We start from the raw sequence: 20,470 nt of genomic DNA on the forward strand, positions 1-20,470 counted from the left end.
AAGTCCGCTAGGTGTCATATCTTATGACACATCTCTTCAGTCCGAACTTTGGCATCGGAGGTTTGCCCACCTTCATTATAAAGCTCTACCCAATGTAAGACAAATGGTGACAGGGATGCCCGAATTCCGAGTAGAGAAAGAAGGTGTATGTCCAGGATGTGCCGAAGGAAAGCTCAAAAGGGGACCATTCCCCTCAAGCCAAAGCAAGACCTCCGATATATTACAGTTGGTTCACTCAGGCATATTTGAGGCTGGCATTAAGAGGGAGACTACTACACCACATACTCCTGAGCAGAATGGTGCGGCAGAAAGGAAGAACCGTATGATTGTGGAAGCTGTCTCTATGGGTAGATGATGTAACAATGCTTGATGTGGAGGAACCCATGGATCCTATTTATCCACCTGAGCCTTCCTCTTCTAGGAAAAGGCCTTCATGGCTTAGGGGGATACTTGATGATGCTAAACATGCTGCACCCCAAGGAACCTTCTGTGAAAGTAAGAAACCTAACAGGCATCAGGGATACCTAACCATCATGGGCACGATCATACAAAATGAGCCTTCATCATTCTCATATGTCGTCAAGCATAAAGTATGGAAGGATGCTATGACCATTATGAAGAATGATGTCTGGGAAGTAGTTCCCAGACCCCAGGACAAGACAGTTGTTACTTCCAAATGGTTTTACAAGATAAAGCATGCAACAGATGGAAGTACGGAAAAGTATAAGGCTCGTTTTGTTGCTCATGGTTTCTCCCAGAAGGAAGGTATACACTATGATGTGATATTTGCACATGTTGCCAGATATACGACCATCTGCTTGATCATAGCCCTTGTGGCTTCACAAGGACAGAACCTATATCAGATGGATGTCAAGACCACGTTCTTGCACGGTTCGATCAAAGAAGAGGTCTATGTGGAGCAACCCAAATGATTTGAGATTTATGATTGAAAATCTCATGTATGCAGGTTGAAGAAGGCTCTCTATTGGCTGAAGCAAGCATCTCGAGCATGGTATGAGAGGATCGATAGCTACTTGATGAAGTTGGGATTCACTAGGAGTGAAGCTGATCCTAACCTTTACTTTAAGGTTGAAGATGACAAGCCTCTCATACTGGTGCTGTATGAGGATGACCTCTTTCTAACAGGTGCAGACCCTCTCATTCACAAATGTAAGAGGGAGTTGGCTTCTGAATTTGAAATGAAGGACCAAGGACTTGAAGTGTGGCAGAAGCCAGGGGAAATTTTCCTATCTCAAGGAAAATATATTGGAAAGATTCGGTATGATGGACTGCAAGCCTGTGACTACCTTGAGGATCTTAACTTTTAGAAGTTATATGGTAGTGATGTCGGACCAGATTTGGGAAATGCCTCTGAGTTTCATAAACTCATTCGCATTGATGTTCTTGGTGAACCTCCGTCCGAACATATGTTTTGCAGTTAGCATTGTGAGCTCATATTTGGTTGAGCCTCACTGGATTGATGCCAAGAATCTTCTAAGATATCTTCGTGGCACAATTACTAATGGGTTAAGATACACTGCCAGAGATGTGAGACTACTTGGATATACTTATGCTGATTGGGCAGGCAGTGTGGTGGATCGTAAGAGCACTTCCGGGTGTTGTTTCACCTTGGGATCTGCTTCGATATCCTAGATGAGCAGGAAGCAGAAGTCGGTGGCTTTGAGCACCACCGAAGCAGAATATATTGCTACTAGCATGGCCTCCTATGAGGCAGTCTGGTTGCGAAAGCTCTTCAATGAGCTGTTTGGATTTACATTGGATACCACTGTGATTCTCTGTAACAACCAGAGGTGGGATTCGATTATTGAGGAAGCCCCTCTTCGTCGATTGCTCCAGCAGATAGACATCATCTGGGATATGGTAAGTCGATGAGCAAGGAGGCTCCATCGCATTAAGATGATGTACAGGTCAATACACCTGGTCAAAGCCCCGAGGAAAGATCTAATCTGTGATTTTCCCAAACGACTTGGAGTCGTCAAGAAACCCTTGTACAAGGGTCCTGTATGTTGTATACATTGAGCTCTGGGAGCTCTGAGGGCTTGCGGTTCTTACTGGAGCAACATATGACCACAGGGTGACTCACCCTCCCCTGGTGGTGCGCACTGGAACAAGATGATTCGCTCTCTTGTGGTACAACATGATTCGCTCTCTTGTGGAACAGGATGATTCGCTCTCCTGTGTAGCAAGATGATTAGTTCTCCTGTGAGGCCTAGATTGATGTGTTCTCCATGGCGATTGTAGCAGGATTGATGTGTTCTCCTGTGAGGCTTGGATTGATGTGTTCTCCATGGCGGCTTGGATTGATGTGTTCTCCATGGCGATTGTAGCAGGATTGATGTGTTCTCCTATGAGGACAGGATTGATCAGTTCTCCTGTCGAGGCATCCTACCCATGCAGTCTGGGACTCATGGGAAGTACCTCTCATCTAATCAATGAGCAGGGAAATGAAGTTAGGGACCATAGTAGTACTGATGGACGCATCATTGTATCTACCGTACTCCCTATGCTAGGATGACCTCCATTGATCTGGGATCAATGATACTGGTCTGGGACCAATGGTAGGAGTTGTACCATACTATGACACTGACCTCAGGTCTGTTGAGACTGGTCTGGGACCAGTGGTACATACTCTGAGACTGACTTCGTGTCAGTGCAGTACTAGTCTAGGACCAGTGACAGTGGTACATACTATGACACTGACTTCGGGTCGGTTGACACTGGTTTGGGACCAATGGTACACTCTCTGACACTGCGATACTGATCTGGGACCAGTGGTAGGAGTGGTACTTACTATGAAGTTGACTTCGGGTCGGTTGAGACTGGTCTGGGACTAGTGGTATGCACTCTGAGACTGACTTTGAGTCAGTGGAGGATGATATTGGTCTGGGACCAGTGGAGTTGCACTCACTATGACGCTGACATCAGGTTAGTTGAGACCAGTGTTTTTAAAACCGGAACCGGTGACCGAACCGGTCCACCTAGCTAACCGGTTTACCGACCGGAACCGGTCTAACCGGGACTGGTTTGGTCTAAACGAACCGGTTTTTAAAAAATACATTAAATAATTAATTTTTAATGAAAAAAAACTATTTTTAAGATGTAAAACCATGATTCCAAGCCAATAGAGACAAAATATGCAAAGTTTGCTCATTTATATACCATGCAAAGGTGAATATATCAAAATGGCACCGAGTGCAATACATATCATCGACAAAATAGCAAAATACATAAGAAATGAGGCTCTAAATGGCCTATAGAGTCCAAAAACCATGCTGCAAGCTATGAGGCCATTGGCCTACTACAAGTCTACAGTGTACACATGATCAATCATCAAGATCATCACCACTACTAGACACATGATCATCATCAGGAGCTACATAGACATCATCTGGTTCAGAGTCTGAGGATGCCTCTGCCTCATCTGCAACATCAGTATCAATGCCACCAATGACAATAGAAGTGGACCTAGTGGAAGCACGAGTTTGTCGACCTGCACGACTAGTGCCTTCCATTGGTTCCTTGCCTTTCCTTGATGCCGCTACTGATCCTGGTTCTGATGCCGCCACATAATCTGCCTCATCCTCCGCTAAAGCCATGTCGATATCAAAATCAGCCTCAAACACAGGATCTTCAGTCTCCTCCACCCATTCTGATGTTGGATCAATATCGTCCAACACAATGGGATCTAGATCAGGTGATTTGCTCATCATTTGGTTCCTCCTCAGTCGAAGGTTGTATTGCACAAAAACAAGATCATTTAACCGTTTTTGTTCCAAACGGTTTCTCTTCTTCGTGTGTATGCGCTCAAAAACAGACCAATTGCGCTCACAACCTGAAGCACTGCAAGTTTGACTGAGGACTCTAATTGCAAACCTTTGCAATTGAGGACACTGGCCACCAAATGACTCCCACCAATGTGCTGCAAAGAAAAAGACAATAATTAGTAACTTAGTTTATAATTTGAATTGTAAAGAACGTAAACAATTTTAACTTGAAATGAAAAACAAAATGGAAATTGGAATTGCTTACCTGGTTGGTCCACATCTCTTGCCATCTTTGCCAAGTTTTTGCCAAAAGTACCACTTGCTTGATTGAAAATAGTAAGCTGTCTATGTATATCCAACTGGTCTACATGGTTAGGGACCATGCGCTCCAAGCAATCAATCAATCCAGCTCTGACCTCCCCATCATGCTGATCTCCTAGCCGATTTTTATAGTGATACCTTGGGTTCAAAAAATACCCGGCTGCATGTATAGGACGATGGAGTTGATTGTTCCATCTGTTATCAATGATCTCCCATATACGGCCATATTTAGCTAACCTGTCATTGTAAGCTGCCCGTATCTGCTCCTTTGCCTGATCCATAGCTTCATAAATGTAGCCCATGGCCAATCTTTCCCCATCCACCAACCTTAGCACCTTAACAAGGGGCTCGGTAATTTTCACAAGCTCTACAGACCTTTTCCAAAAATAAGTGTCTAACACTTTCTTTTTGGTGTCTTTTCCATCTGGTCTACGAGCCCACCGAGATTCAGACCATTCATCAGAGGAAAACATTTTCTGCAAGTTTCTATGTTGACCATTGAGACATTGCAACGTGAGGAAGTGAGTTGCAAATCTCGTAATTGCAGGCCTAACAAGCTCTTTGCCTCCAGTGTGTTTCCTCATTAGGCTCAATACCCATGAGTGGTTGTAAATGTATTTTGTAATGCACTTGGCATGCTCTACAGTGTTTTTTACCCACTCCACCTTGCCTATATCCTCAAGCATGAGGTCTATGCAATGTGCAGCACATGGAGTCCAAAATATGGTCTTATATTTGGCCTCAAGCATCTTTCCAGCAAGAACATAGTTTGAGGCATTATCAGTGATGACCTGCACAACATGCTGCTCCCCAACTTCCTGAATAATGTTATCCAAAAGCTCAAATAGAAGACTTGCATCCTTTACCCTATCAGATGCATCAACTGATTTCAAAAACATGGTTCCTTGAGGGCAAGAAACAAGGAAATTAATGATAGTGCGGTTCTTTCCATCGGTCCATCCATCTGACATAATGGAACAACCTGTTTTGACCCATGACTCTCTAAACTCAGTCAAATACTCATCAATGGAAGATATCTCTTTTTGCAAAAGAGCTCCCCTCAAGTCATGCATACTAGGGCCTTTGAAGCCCTTTCCTGCAGCTATAACAGAGTCCCACATAGCTTGGTAATAAGGTGAGCGAGCAGCATTAAATGGGATATCTGAATCATACCACCATCTAGCAATGTATTGGTGAGAAGTTTCTTTGCATTGTTTTTTCCAATGCTGATCCAAAGTGGGTTGAGAACTTGGCTGGGAGGAAGTGGGATTAGATTTAGAAGAAGCAATGGTGGCAGAAGATGAGAAATAACTTTGGATGTTTTGTCTCTTTGGTCCTCTTGATGGTTGGCCAACTCCAACAGAAGGATGAACATAGTGAAAGGGGTCATTGGTGGAAGGGATAGAAGTGGAGTCTTGAATCTCAGAGTCATCATACCCACTCTCTTTCATGGCTTCTAATAATTCCCTCTTCCTTGCAATTTCATCTTGGATGGCCTTCTCCCTAGCCTTATCCTCATAAAAATTTTCAAGCTTGGCAATGTATTCTGCCCTAATAGGACCTAACAGTGCATTTGGTGCATCACATGGCTTTACTTGGCCTCTTACCCCAGCCAAGTGTTGTTTCAACCTAAGAATACCCCCACCTCCAATAGATTTATGGCATAATTTGCATATCATTTTTCCCTCAACTACATCACAATGAGCCCATGCACTGTCCTTTCCTTTTGGAGCCATGTTTGCTTGAAATAATAACAATTTGCAAATAAATCTGCCATTTAAAAAAAAAATTGCAGCTAAGGAACATGGAAAACCAATGATAAATGTAGGAAAAAAAATGCACATGCAAGCTAAAAAATTTGATAGCATAGAGCTAGAGAGTTCATAGGCTTAGCATAGATGATAGATCATTGAAATGAGAAGTTTATAGCACAAAAAAATTAATTCATGGACAGCAGACCCAAATGAGGAATTATCAAGTGCAAATCCTTACCTGGAAATGCAAAGTAGCTCCCTTAGCCTCCTCTTGATGATGGCAACTCCACTGACAGCTACACACTATCTCCAAAATAGCTCCAACTCCAACTCCAAGATGACTACTTCAGCAAAAACTCCACACTCTCCAAGCTCACAAACAAACTCACAAACACTCACAAACACTCCAAATCAGTTGTGTGAGACAAATGAGGGTGAGAGGGATGTCTTATAGCAATTGTGAGGGTCTTTTTGGAGGGAAAATCCCTTTCCCTCACCCCCAAAAACCCTAAACCGCCCTCAGCTGCCATAAACCGTCCGCTTTTTACCTTTACCGGCGGCCTGTCCCTAAACCGGCCGGTTTAGGACGGAACCGGCCGGTTAGCAAAAAACCGGCCGGTTAGGACCTAAACCGGCCGGTTTTGACCGGTTAGGTCAAAAATCTGGGCAAATTAGGGTGCTGACCGGGTTTTTTCACCGGTTCTGACCGGTGGGCCTCCTAACCGGCCGGTTAGGCCGGTAACCGGTCAGATCGGAACGGTTTTGAAAACTATGGTTGAGACTGGTCTGGGACCAGTGGTACATACTCTGAGACTGACTTTGAGTTAGCATGATACATCCTCGATCATTTCTTCTTCTTCATAATTCGGACAAAAGCAGAGCAGAACAGAACAAAGCAGAGCAACGCATAACAAAGCGGAGCCGTACAAATCAGTACAGGCCAGAACAAGACAAAGCAAAATAGGCAGAATAGAGCAGAGCAGGGCAAGGGTCAGGCTGTACAGGGCAGTGCATTTGATGGATGAATAGTAACGATCGATAGACAGATTGCAGATGAAGTTCTTCCTAGTTGAGAGGGAGTGTTAAAATTGGCAACTAGGGCTAAACTTCATGTGGGTCATCTTCTTCATGGCTGATAATATTTTTATTAGATCCCTCTCGTCAAGAGGAGTAGGATTGATATAAAGATCATCCGATTTCGATAAGTATTCATGGAGATATGAATTTATTTTGATTATGAAATTATTATCAAGCCGACCTACAACTCATGTAGGCTCAGAAGCCCAACAATCGCATCTATTCAAACACCAATGTTGTGTATAAATATAAGAGGACTTTTCCTCATTTGGATTCACTCATCTCATCACATCTCTCTCTCTCTCTACTGCGCAGAAAAGAGTCTCTTATCTACTGCGCAGAAAAGGGTCTCTCTCTCACACATGTGAAGCCGGAAGCTGTTGAACCTGAAGCTGCAACTACAGATCCAAAGTTTGACCAACGTTGACCATCAAATCTCCTCCTTAGAACTGCGTTGTAGGTCCATCTGGATCTCCTCGAAAAGCCACAACTTTTGGTGGTGGAATCAAGTCAATCCAACGGACGGTTTGCAAGATATCAACTGCCCTAGTTTGAAGCTTGAAGCTGTCGAAACTGAAGTTGCAACTGCAGAAGTAAAGTTTGACCTACGTGGACTAGAAGATCTCTTCATCTGAACTGCGTTGTAGGTTCATATGAACCTCCTTTGGAAGCCGCAACTTTTGGTGGTGGAATCAAGCCGATCCGACGGTCGGTTTGTGAGATATTGTCTGCCCTAGTTTGATAATGAAGTCGCTAATGCTGATGTTGTTGATCTAGGGTTTGCTACTGCTAATATGAATCAAACTTATTGTACTATTTCTCTCTGCTGAATTATTGAAGATAAAAGAAGATTTGATCAAAGGGTTTCCCCACACATTGTGGGGTTTGTCCCTGGCTAGCCGCCACATATTGTGTCTCTTGTCTTGGCTTGTTTTCTGTTGATCGTTTAATGTTCTATCTGCACTTTACTTTATGTACATGTGATTGCTAATCTATGGAATATAGTAAGAAAAAGAAGTAAACTGTTATAAGCATAGAACATACCATAACTTAACATCCTTTAAGGAGATCTTCCTTCAACCATGCTCCTTCCTTCTCCTCTGACATCTTTCTGCCCAGCAAAACAGCCTGCAGAAAACACTGTGTCCTGCCAGCTCTCCTTACACTGAGGTTTCTGCGCTGCTCTCTCTATCCCAGCAAAAACTCGATCTGAAAGCCGTTCTCTCCGTCGTCTCACTCGGAGAGAGACTGCCTCAAAATTTTAGCCCTCCAACAAGAACTGCGCAAACCCTCTGGGGTTTCAAACTGTTGCCTCCTACAGCTTTTTCGAACTTCGTCTTCTGCTCAACGCTGAATCTCTAGTACAGTTCTTTCTTGCTTCACCTGCAATCCTTTGATACCATGTGAAAATTCGAGAATCCCACCCAAATCACCTACTGCAGCAACTGATTAAACTTCTCCTATTTGTTAAATATTGAAACAAATTATTTACTGTTTCCTACAACAAATATCAAAGTTAACACACTGCAGCGTTCACTTAACTAATTAATTTGTCCAAAACAAGAACAGAACAAATAGTGAAAGATGCACAAGTGGTACAATATTTTTTGGACAAATGTCCTCGGAAAAACCCAATGCGGGAAAACCGTTTCAACAGCTCTAAGGGTTTTCTATTATTAAGCAGTAGTTTCTGAATACAACTCTGGACGCCCTTCCGGCAATCGAGTTAAAGAGAAAAACTTAGTGAGGTTACCTCACACTCCCTGACAATTTTGGCTGTTCCGGCAACTAAACCAACTTTCCCAGGCTATCTCTGTGTTGGCCTTGCATAGGCCCTCCGTCAGCCCAACTTGGAAACATCTGCCCTCTAAAGTAGTTTCCATCCCTCCTGGCTCAGAAATCTCGACTCCCCGGCAGATTTCGGATTTCTACACTGGAAGACTGCACTGCTTCTGTGTGAGCCCTTCTGGATCTGCGTCAACTCTGCATGGGCCCTTTTGGCCCATCATCAACCCCTCCTGGGTTGCGCTGCCTCCTCCTGGTGTCTCTCTGCCTCTCTGCTGCTGATCCTGGGTCCTGCAGAAGATACTCCAACCCAATTATCCCTGCCCCTCACTACAAAAGCTCACTATCGAAAATCTCTCGGCGACTGCTTTGCTTTAGAAAATCGATTCTCTGAACTCCCTCTATGTGTCTTCCAAATGCCCCTCAAGCCTCCTTAAATAATCTCCTCATTGACATTCAACAACCCAGATTAGAAGCTAATCAATGGCTATGATCGTTTCTGCTTGATCATCGTCTTCTTCTAGAAGTTACAACCACAGTTTATATTAATACCCTTTAATTATTTTATTTTCCTAAGTTTAGACTTAGAGTCCCATTAAAAATAACTAATTATTTTAATACAACCGTTTCTAGGTGGAATTTCCCAAAACGATTTCTGGGTTCTTTAGAATACATGTGCCTAAGCCTCCCTGCAAAATTTGAGACTTAAAGCACATTTGATGCTACCAGAAATCAACACTCCCTCTTAGCGAGGAATGTTCTCTAGCAATGCACCCTCCTAGAGCATTACTCTGTTCTGTAACATCTCCCCTTGTGCTACTAATGTTTGACATGATATCCACCAACCTTTGTGCAAATGCTGCATTTGTACTGGTGTTGACCCTGCCACTGTCAACACTGCATTTGTACTGCAACACCCTCTGAATTTTGCATCCATGCTATTGTTGGCACTACCACTAACAACTACTACTGCACTGCAAACTTCTGTTGCTACTACATCAGCAACGGAAAATATCCCAAATTACTGAACTAACTATGTTCAATATGATACTATGTGAATGCTGGAGCCTCTCTCAGAACATACCCCACCCAGGTTCTCAAGGTGTGTTCCATTAGGACTATTCTTATCTTGGATTCCCAGTCCTCAAAGAATATCGGTCCTCCACGACTATTCTTATCTTGGATGCTCTATCTCATCCTCAAAGAGTATCGGATGCCAAATGATTACCCAATCCTTTCATTCTGTCTTTCCAAGTGATTACTAGAATGATGTGTCCATCTCAATTAGGGAGGACATATCTATTCCACCAAAGGAATTTACTCATTCCTATATAAGGAATGTACCTAAGCTCCCTCTTGGCTTAGGAATTTCCAAGTTTCTTCCAAGTAAGAAACTTTTCAAGCTCCCTCCTAAAATAGGGACCTATCGCAGCTCCTCAGGTGGAGATGATGGGACAACCAGCTACTTGAAGAACTCCTTCCTTCGATGTCATGAATTTCCTTGTCATGGAGTCTTCATCTTTTTGGAACTTCTTCATAGGGCACATACCATCCATCACTTTTATCCATCAGTCATGTCATCATTCTTTTCATCAAAAAGTGATTCATTAGTCTACATCTAATCTTGCTTCATGTTATGCTTCCTTCATCATGTTTTCTTCTTCAGAAGGATCTTACATCCTTCTATATGGTTCTCTTGGAAGACATCCACAATTCTTCCCTTTGGCAGCCCTGCATAAGCCCATCCAAATACTAGTTCATAAATAATAAATGAACACTTAAATCATAATTACCTTTGTGATGGTCTTTCATCATGACATCTTCCTGTAGGCATCATCATCCAACGTACATGTTGACACATCTCCTAAAGATATGTTTTGTCAAGGGTCTCCATCTTTTTCCAGACTTCTATCAGAGTCTCCATATCTTTCTGGGAGATATCATAGTCAGATCTTCTTGGTCTTTCGGATGTTGATTGTTGCATATGATTTCTTCCTTCATTTCTTCACATATTTCATTCTGGGGAGCTTCAGAGTTCCTTAGTTGTAGTCAACCACCTCATACTCCATATGAGGACATATTATGTTGATTTCATCTAATAAATATGTGACCCATGCATTCTTGCATTCCTTCGAGGGAGGAGATTCTTTCTTTGATCATGCCTCAGTGATCCCTATTGTCTGCAACCATATGACATGACTTCCATAATATCAAAAGTGAGCATACATACCTCGTCTTTCTTTTGGATCATCTAGACTTCCTGCAGCAGTTTCCTTCAAAAGAAGGGACATCATTCCCTTGATCTGCTTCATTGTCATGTTATCATACCATCATTCTATGAATTCCACAAGATTGGAATTCTTGAAGAACCACTTACTTTTCCTTGTCATGTTATCATACCATCATTCTATGAATTCCACAAGATTGGAATTCTTGAAGAACCACTTACTTTTCCTCTTGATCGATGAATCTTACAATGAAGATTCCATTAGAGAATCTTGCATATCCTATCCTCCAGATGTTACCTTTTGACAGATGTATGATAACCCCTTTTCTAGATGACTTCTTCTTTCTTCATAAGTATCGCTTAAGCTTTTAATGAGGTTTACCAAGAGTTATATCCTACATAGTTGACTTCCATAGGTTTTGTTCTAGACATTCATCATATTACATATGTCACGAGCTCTTACTTCTAATGCTTCTACCATGATGCCATTCTCTAATATGATGCATCCTATCTTATTTTCAAAGCTTCCTATCTATAATACAACAGAAGAGTACCTTTTTAGTGAAGGAGATTCTCTTAGTCATAGTAGATATCTTTCACTTCCTCCTTCTTAGGCTTCTTTGTCTCAGGCTCTTCTACTTCTTCAGTAATATGGGCTTCTTCCTTATTCCTCTTGTTATTGTCCCTTTTAAGCTTAGGACAATCTCTTCGATAGTGCCCATATTCTTGACATCCATAGCATTGTACTTTAGCCATGTTCTTCTTCTTCTTTTGAGGACCAAATTTTCCAAACTTTCCTTTTCTTCTTGACATAGTAGCATATGCTTGATTCTACTCATTTGTTCCTACATCTGACTTTGCCTTTAGTCTAGTTTCTTCGATCTTACACAATGACCATAGATCTTGAAAAGGAGTGGCTTCTTTCTTCCCATAGATACTTGAAGTGAAGTTGCCCCATTCCTCCGGTAGTGCATTCAGTACTACAGTGGTCATTTCTTTGTCAGACATTATTTCACCCAGATCTTGAAGTTGATCTCTTATTTCAGAAATCCTCATAAAATATGAGGCTATTCCTTCTTCCCTAGAGATCTTCAATTTGTAGAGTTCTTGCCTTAGAGAGATTACTTCTCCAACAGTACTTACGAAAAATAACTCTACCAATTTGTCATATATAGCTTTTGCAGTGTCTAATTTTGATACATATGGGATGAGAGAGTCTTTGATGGATTCTATAAGAATCCTCTGGGCTCTCACTTCTCCCTTCATGAATCTAGCATGTGCTTGAGTATCTTCTTTGGGAGGTTGAGTTATTGACCCCGTTGTCGCACAGATTGACATGACAACCCTCAGACCGGGGGCTGTCACTCTGATCCCCGATCTCTCCATTTAAGCCTGTCTCCCGCGGCTAAGGGGCGTAGACCCTATGAAATGACGAAGACCAACTGTCGACCAGTTGGTTGGGAGACACGATATGATGAGCACTAAAATGATTTAATTAATTTAGCAGACCAGTGCCTTAAGAGATTGGTGTTAAAACGATTACTTGTTAGATGATATAGAAATATAAAACATGAACAGCAATCATTTGTCATCAAATAACTTTAGAACAGTGCAAGATATCAGTTAAAACCACAAAGTTCTTATAATGACCAAATCTCAATAACGATATCCAACAATTAAAAATTTCGAAAAGATCAATGCTTTAAACAACCACGCAATTATGAATCATTAACCAGATATCATATGCAGCTAATTCATGTGCAGACTTGATAAACATTTATCGATAAATTTGAATCTCAGCAAGAAAAATAAAACGCGACGAGCTGAGGCTAAACCTGGCAAATTTTATTTATTTATTTATTTTTATTAAATAAAACAAACTAAAATTAAACTACAGCTAAAGACCTAAGCTAAAAATAAAAAAATTAAAACATGATTTAATATATACAAAAAGTGAATCTAAAATCTATAACTATGCTAACCCCTAACATAATGCTAAAATAAGAATTAAAACTAAAACTATAAGATAATCAAAATTATGATCTATATACCCTAAAAAAGGACTCTTTTTAAATTTTTTATACTTTTTATAATTTTTATGATTTTAAATTTTTATATTTCAAATTTAAATGAAACAAACTATACTTAAAGGCTATAAGCTAAATAAAAAAATAAAAAAATAAAAAAAACTATGATCTAAAAAGGAAGAAACTAAAGCTTAACAAAAAATAAAAATTAAATTATTAAACTAAAGGAAAAATAAGCCTAAATCCTAACTACGAATCATGCAAATCATAATGTCAAATTTAAAAGACGGAAAATCTACCAAAATATTGAACGCTGATATCTGAGTTAATAAAACAATGAAAAACGTGACCCTGATCTGAAATGCAAACAAATACTCAGAACTTACTCACGCCAAGACAAAGAAAGACAATACGCAGTCATTACCTGGCCCGAGAGTGAAGACGGCGGACAGATTGCAGTTGCTACCTGAGGGCTTTCGACGGCAGGTAGGCACACGCACATTCTCTCGGATGAGCTTTGAGCTTTTGCAGCAACGAAGAAGGCTGACGGAGGTTATGCTAATCTTGCCTGTGCGGAATGCCTTTAACACACAGCCCACAGATTTACTTCGCGTGAAACATCTGGTCCCTTCCCCGTCTTTGAGAGCTGCAACGATTTCTGTTTAATCAGGTGCTGCAAATGCGCGGTCAGACAGAAATACTGGGAGTGACTTCGATTTACCATAAGCACACTGGATTCTGAGTTTGCATTTAACGATTCCAGGTGCAATGGGCAAGAGATAAATATGACTGCGGCCCTAAAAAAATAAAAATATCACGCGGATGAAGGGAACGAGGACTGAGCAATAGATCTACGGGTTATAATAGTTTCCCAAGGCCGCGTGGAGGAATGGGTCATTCGTTGGTGGCCCGCTTTTAAAATTTCAAAGAAAAATCGATTTACAGGTTCCCCTTTGATTCAGATAAATTTGACTAACCCTTGAATAATGGAGATTTGAGCAGACAGGGGCCACGCTAATGTGAACAGCGATCAGTGTGAAGACTATACAGAAACAAATCGAAAATTCTTTTTTATGAGCATTTTGAAATTTGTTATTTTGTTGCTCGTGATTTCGAGAATCTCTTTCTGCAAATGAGAACAAATCTTAAAACAGTTTTTTATGAACCCTCGAAATTCTTCTAGATCACATGTACCTGTTATCTGCAAGAGAAAAGAAAAACCCCAACATAATACATGCATAAAACAAAATTTGAAACCCAAAAAAGCTGATTAATTTACAGATTTAGGCCCCTTAATAGCCAGATTTGGCAATAAAAGCAAAAATATTATCTAAAATTTTTCAGATTTTCACTATGAAGAACTTCAGAAAATCTCTCATGCAAATTAGAAAAAATAAACTGAATGATAGACCCAGGATCAAAACCAGTTGGGCTCAGCAAGAAAAAATGCTTGCGGGAGTTGGCTGGTTCAGCCGAGAACTTCCCCAAACACCCACTAATTTTCTTCAATAAGGGCTTCCTGCACAGCTCACTTCAACCATCAGTAAAGAGAGAGAAAATAATACTAGATCTCAAAAAGCAATGGAGATACCTGCCATTACTCTAGAAACCCTAATATCATTCAAACCCTAGCAAGTGAACAAGATACCTGTGCTCACAATACTCTACAATAAGCTATTACTAATGGCTGAAAATTAAAATATGCAGAAAATAAATTAGCTCACAGCACTTCCAGAGAGTAACACCAGCAAGATTTGAACCCCAAAGTCTTCTTTTATTAACCAGCTTTCATGGTCATCATATTTTCTTCTATGGTCATCATATTTTCTTCTAAGCCTGACATCTTGCTTTGCATGAATCTAATTTCTGTGTCATGATTAGTCTTCATGGCCTCAATTTCTTTAGCATGCTGATTTTGCATAATCTCCATCTCCCTATTACGTTTTTCCAGGTGGGTGCATAAAGTTCTCACATCATTGACGTAATTAGTTTGATTAATCTCCATATTTTTTACCAGCAGCATTAGTTCTTGTATAATTTGCTTTTGATCTTCCTTTTCGTTGTCATTTGTCCCTGCTTTTCCACTATCATGGACTTGATCTGAAATAGTACAGGTGGACGACACATTCTGATATGAAGAATCGTCTTGGAATCTTTCACCGACAGCTGGACCTTTTATCAAATTACTTTCATTCTGTTGCACAATTTTAGGGGCAGAAGGCAAGCTGTTTGGATTACCATATCTATCTTTAAAAGCATTGACAATGTCTTGTAAAGAAGTGAAAGAATCCTTAGGAAAATTGTTAAACCAATTCAAAGCATCACCCTCTAAAGAAAAGACAAAAAGACGCATTTTGATATCTTCATGATTAAACTGAGGGGGTCTACAATATATGATCACTATACGAGCAAACAAGCCTAGATGCCTTTTAACAGCGATTGAATCACCACCCGAGAACACAGGTAATTTGGAAATGGCCTCCTCCGGAAAATCATGGAGACGGTCAGTAAAATGACATGGTTTAAATGAATAATCCATGATGAATAATAAGGGATCAAATGGATGATAGAACAAGATCTCTGCTCAAGAAAATCAATAGATGAAAGGAGTGGAGTCGCCACTTGAACAATGAATCTGATTCTGAGATCCAGAAAGCAACCAACAAGCAGATATGAGGAAGACTTCTTGTCTGGGAAAAATAAGAAAATGGAGTAGCCACCCAAACAAGAAACAAAACGAAGAGAAGCTGCTGATATGACGAAAGATAAGATCCAAATGATGCCAAAAAATGTTGAATCTGCCAGCCCAAATGAGAGATGAGAAAGATGAAAGATGATGATAAATGTCGAATAAACCAAGGACAGAAAAAACTCTGTGCCCGGCAACGGCGCCAAAAAATGTTGTCGCACAGATTGACACGACAACGCTCAGACCGGGGGCTGTCACTCTGATCCCCGATCTCTCCGTTTAAGCCTGTCTCCCGCGGCTAAGGGGGGTAGACCCTATGAAATGACGAAGACCAACTGTCGACCAGTTGGTTGGGAGACACGATATGATGAGCACTAAAATGATTTAATTAATTTAGCAGACCAGTGCCTTAAGAGATTGGTGTTAAAACGATTACTTGTTAGATGATATAGAAATATAAACCATGAACAGCAATCATTTGTCATCAAATAACTTTAGAACAGTGCAAGATATCAGTTAAAACCACAAAGTTCTTATAATGACCAAATCTCAATAACGATATCCAGCAATTAAAAATTTCGAAAAGATCAATGCTTTAAACAACCACGCAATTATGAATCATTAACCAGATATCATATGCAGCTAATTCATGTGCAGACTTGATAAACATTTATCGATAAATTTGAATCTCAGCAAGAAAAATAAAACGCGACGAGCTGAGGCTAAACCTGGGAAATTTTATTTATTTATTTTTTTTTATTAAATAAAACAAACTAAAATCAAACTACAGCTAAATACCTAAGCTAAAAATAAAAAAATTAAAACATGATTTAATATATGCAAAAAGTGAATCTAAAATCTATAACTATGCTAACCCCTAACATAATGCTAAAATAAGAATTAAAACTAAAACTATAAGATAATCAAAATTATGATCTATATACCCTAAAAAAGGACTCTTTTTAAATTTTTTATACTTTTTATAATTTTTATGATTTTAAATTTTTATATTTCAAATTTAAATGAAACAAACTATACTTAAAGGCTATAAGCTAAATAAAAAAAAAAAAAAAACTATGATCTAAAAAGGAAGAAACTAAAGCTTAACAAAAAATAAAAATTAAATTATTAAACTAAAGGAAAAATAAGCCTAAATCCTAACTACGAGTCATGCAAATCATAATGTCAAATTTAAAAGACGGAAAATCTACCAAAATACTGTACGCTGATATCTGAGTTAATAAAACAATGAAAAACGTGACCCTGATCTGAAATGCAAACGAATACTCCAGACTTACTCGTGCTAAGACAAAGAAAGACGATACGCAGTCATTACCTGGCCAGAGAGTGAAAACGGCGGACAGATTGCAGTTGCTACCTGAGGGCTTTCGACGACAGGTAGGGACACGCACATTCTCTCGGACGAGCTTTGAGCTTTTGCAGCAACGAAGAAGGCTGACGGAGGTTATGCTAATCTTTCCTGTGCGGAATGCCTTTAACACACAGCCCACAGATTTACTTCGCGTGAAACATCTGGTCCCTTCCCCCTCTTTGAGAGCTGCAACGATTTCTGTTTAATCAGGTGCTGGAAATGCGTGGTCAGACAGAAATACTGGGAGTGACTTCGATTTACCATAAGCACACTGGATTCTGAGTTTGCATTTAACAATTGCAGGTGCAATGGGCAAGAGATAAATATGACTGCGGCCCTAAAAAAATAAAGATATCACGCGGATGAAGGGAACGAGGACTAAGCAATAGATCTACGGGTTATAATGGTTTCCCAAGGCCGCGTGGAGGAATGGGTCATTCGTTGGTGGCCTGCTTTCAAAATTTAGAAGAAAAATCAATTTACAGGTTCCCAAATTTGATTAACCCTTGAATAATGGAGATTTGAGCAGACAGGGGCCACGCTAATGTGAACAGCGATCAGTGTGAAGACTATACGGAAACAAATCGAAAATCCTTTTTATGAGCATTTTGAAATTTGTTATTTTGCTGCTCGTGATTTCGAAAATCTCTTTCTGCAAATGAGAACAAATCTTGAAAAGTAAAACAGTTTTTTATGAAACCCTCGAAATTCTTCTAGATCACATGTACCTGTTATCTGCAAGAGAAAAGAGAAACCCCAACATAATACATGCATAAAACAAAATTTGAAACCCAAGAAAGCTAATTAATTTACAGATTTAGGCCCCTTAACAACGAGATTTGGCAATAAAAGCAGAAATATTATCTAAAATTTTTCAGATTTTCACTATGAAGAACTTCAGAAAATCTCTCATGCAAATTAGAAAAAATAAACTGAATGATAGACCCAGGATCAAAACCAGCTGGGCTCAGCAAGAAAAAATGCTTGCGGGAGTTGGCTGGTTCAGCCGAGAACTTCCCCAAACACCCGCTAATTTTCTTCAATAAGGGCTTCCTGCACAGCTCACTTCAACCATCAGTAAAGAGAGAGAAAATAATACTAGATCTCAAAAAGCAATGGAGATACCTGCCATTACTCTAGAAACCCTAATATCATTCAAACCCTAGCAAGTGAACAAGATACCTGTGCTCACAATACTCTACAATAAGCTATTACTAATGGCTGAAAATTAAAATATGCAGAAAATAAATTAGCTCACAGCACTTCCAGAGAGTAACACCAGCAAGATTTGAACCCCAAAGTCTTCTTTTATTAACCAAAAACAAATTGCAAGAGAGCTTCTTCAGTACAAGACTCACAAATCTCATGATCTGAAATGACCCCTAGCACCCTACTTAAAGGAAATGATCCCAACGGCTAGTTCGAGTGATCCATGTCAAAATGATCTCGACCGTCGATGAGGATCAAGACATCTCTTAATCTCATCCATTGAATCTGTTAATTTATTAAAAAATGATATTTTGCATGCATTCACTCAAAATATTATTATTTTATTATTTTTAGGGTTTTTGCTTTATTTTATAATTTTTTATTATTTTTTATTTTTTTATTTTTTTTATTTATTATTTATTATTTATGATTTATTATTTATTTTTAATTTATTTTTTTAAATGTATCCTCGAACTTAGCCTTTGGAAAAATCACCTAGGACCTATAACTTAGGACTTATGAGGGGATTAAAACATTTTCCAACCCTCAAGACACTTTACATCATGAATTTTACAATTTTACATCTTAAGGGGAAAAACCCATTCAACACAGACCCATATAAACCACCGAGTTCTGCGACACAACTATAATCTAGCAGATTAACGCACTAGGATTCTCCTAAAATTCTAATGACAAAATCCATCCCGGCTTTGGGGTCAGGCTGAAGGAAAACTCTGTCGATCATGGATCGGTGAGACGAAAAACCTTCCGGGACGTAGATTACCATTAGAAAGTTAGGTCCACCTAGGCAATTTACATACACGACTCATATCTGCTAAGATTATTTACAATTCATACATGCAGACTGGGTTTACAATTAAAATGATCAAGCTGCTGATGACTGCAGGATGGCATGGACACGTTGATCAGGTGCTACCCCTTTTTGCAAAGAAAAAGGGGGTGTACTGCATGGGTAGTTGACCGGTAGTGGTCAACATCTGGCTCTACTTGGGGACACGTTGCTGCACTGTAGGAATGTGAGAATCCAGAATCTGCATCCATGCAACACACATAAAAATAAGTAGCATCCATCCAAAAATCATCATATAACATTAAGCACAGGAAAGATAAAAGCTCTTCATTTATTAACTATCTAGAAAAGTAAATCTAATCCTAAAACAGAAATGAAAATGCGGAAAAACAAGGAGTAGGGTTAGAAATACAGCGGATGCCCATGGCATCAGATGTGTTCAATATAGTGTATACTGAGCATTTGCCTGCTTTCAGGCAAATCTGTCGGCTGCTTGTCGGATGTGCCATGTTCAATTCTGCATATGGTAGGACTTTTTCCTGTCCGAAAATCAAGCTGCTCGCGGCCGTCTGATGCATCGAATCTTCTTCTCATTTTCTTTCTCTTCCGCTTTTTCTTTGTGGTAGGTTGTATTACTGATGACATGGAACTTTCTGTTTCAAAACTATCAGATGAAGTATGTAAGATATGCGTGACATGTCTTTCTTTATCCTGCATCTGATCTTTATCATTTTTAAGTCTATCTGGATCGCCTTCAATTAACCATCTTTCAATCGAACCAATGACCTCCTCATAATAAGATGGAGCTTGTTGCAACAAATGAGAAGGCTCCTGATCTGTTGATGTCCCCTGGTTTCTCTCATCCTTTGACCATTGTTGAAACTTTTGAACCTGTATTTTAATGGCATCCATCTGACTAGAGTGTTCAACCTTTATAGCACTGATTTGCCTGCCATGGTCTTCTTCCATATCTTTTATTACTTTATCGTTCCTTTCTTTTATATTCATCAAGCAATACTACATAGAGTTTATTTCTTCTTTATGATTTGCTTGCATGGTAGCTAACTGATTATTATGATCAAACGTCATGATAGTCATTTCTTCATCCATAGTTAATAACTTGTTTTGCATAGAATTAATTTCCCTATCATGATCAGCTTTCATGGTCATCATATTTTCTTCTAACCCTGACATCTTGCTTTGCATGAATCTAATTTCTGTGCCATGATCAGTCTTCATGGCCTCAATTTCTTTAGCATGCTGATTTTGCATAATCTCCATCTCCCTATTACGTTTTTCCAGGTGGGTGCATAAAGTTCTCACATCATTGACGTAATTAGTTTGATTAATCTCCATAGTTTTTACCAGTAGCATTAGTTCTTGTATAATTTGCTTTTGATCTTCGTTTTCGTT

At 39.7% G+C, this 20,470-nt stretch overlaps 2 protein-coding genes across 3 annotated transcripts in view; both read right to left on the minus strand.

The window, feature by feature from the left end:
- Window positions 1-20,470, minus strand: part of LOC149202551 (catalytic/ hydrolase) — a 392,521-nt gene that overhangs the window by 72,570 nt on the left and 299,481 nt on the right. The gene's annotated exons all lie outside the window — the stretch shown is intronic.
- On the minus strand, window positions 3,050-6,285 carry LOC149202552 (uncharacterized). Its single transcript, XM_089400003.1, has 2 exons — window positions 4,051-6,285; window positions 3,050-3,940 (listed from the first exon to the last, which is right to left on the minus strand). The coding sequence occupies exons 1-2, from the start codon at window positions 5,972-5,974 to the stop codon at window positions 3,345-3,347; spliced, it is 2,520 nt and encodes an 839-aa protein (XP_089256129.1). The 5' UTR covers window positions 5,975-6,285; the 3' UTR covers window positions 3,050-3,344.

Source organism: Pinus tabuliformis, chromosome 2_1 (genome assembly GCF_031772625.1).
Source record: "Pinus tabuliformis cultivar Carrire ecotype Pingquan chromosome 2_1, CPIR1, whole genome shotgun sequence".
NCBI classification, from domain to species: Eukaryota; Viridiplantae; Streptophyta; class Pinopsida; order Pinales; family Pinaceae; genus Pinus; species Pinus tabuliformis.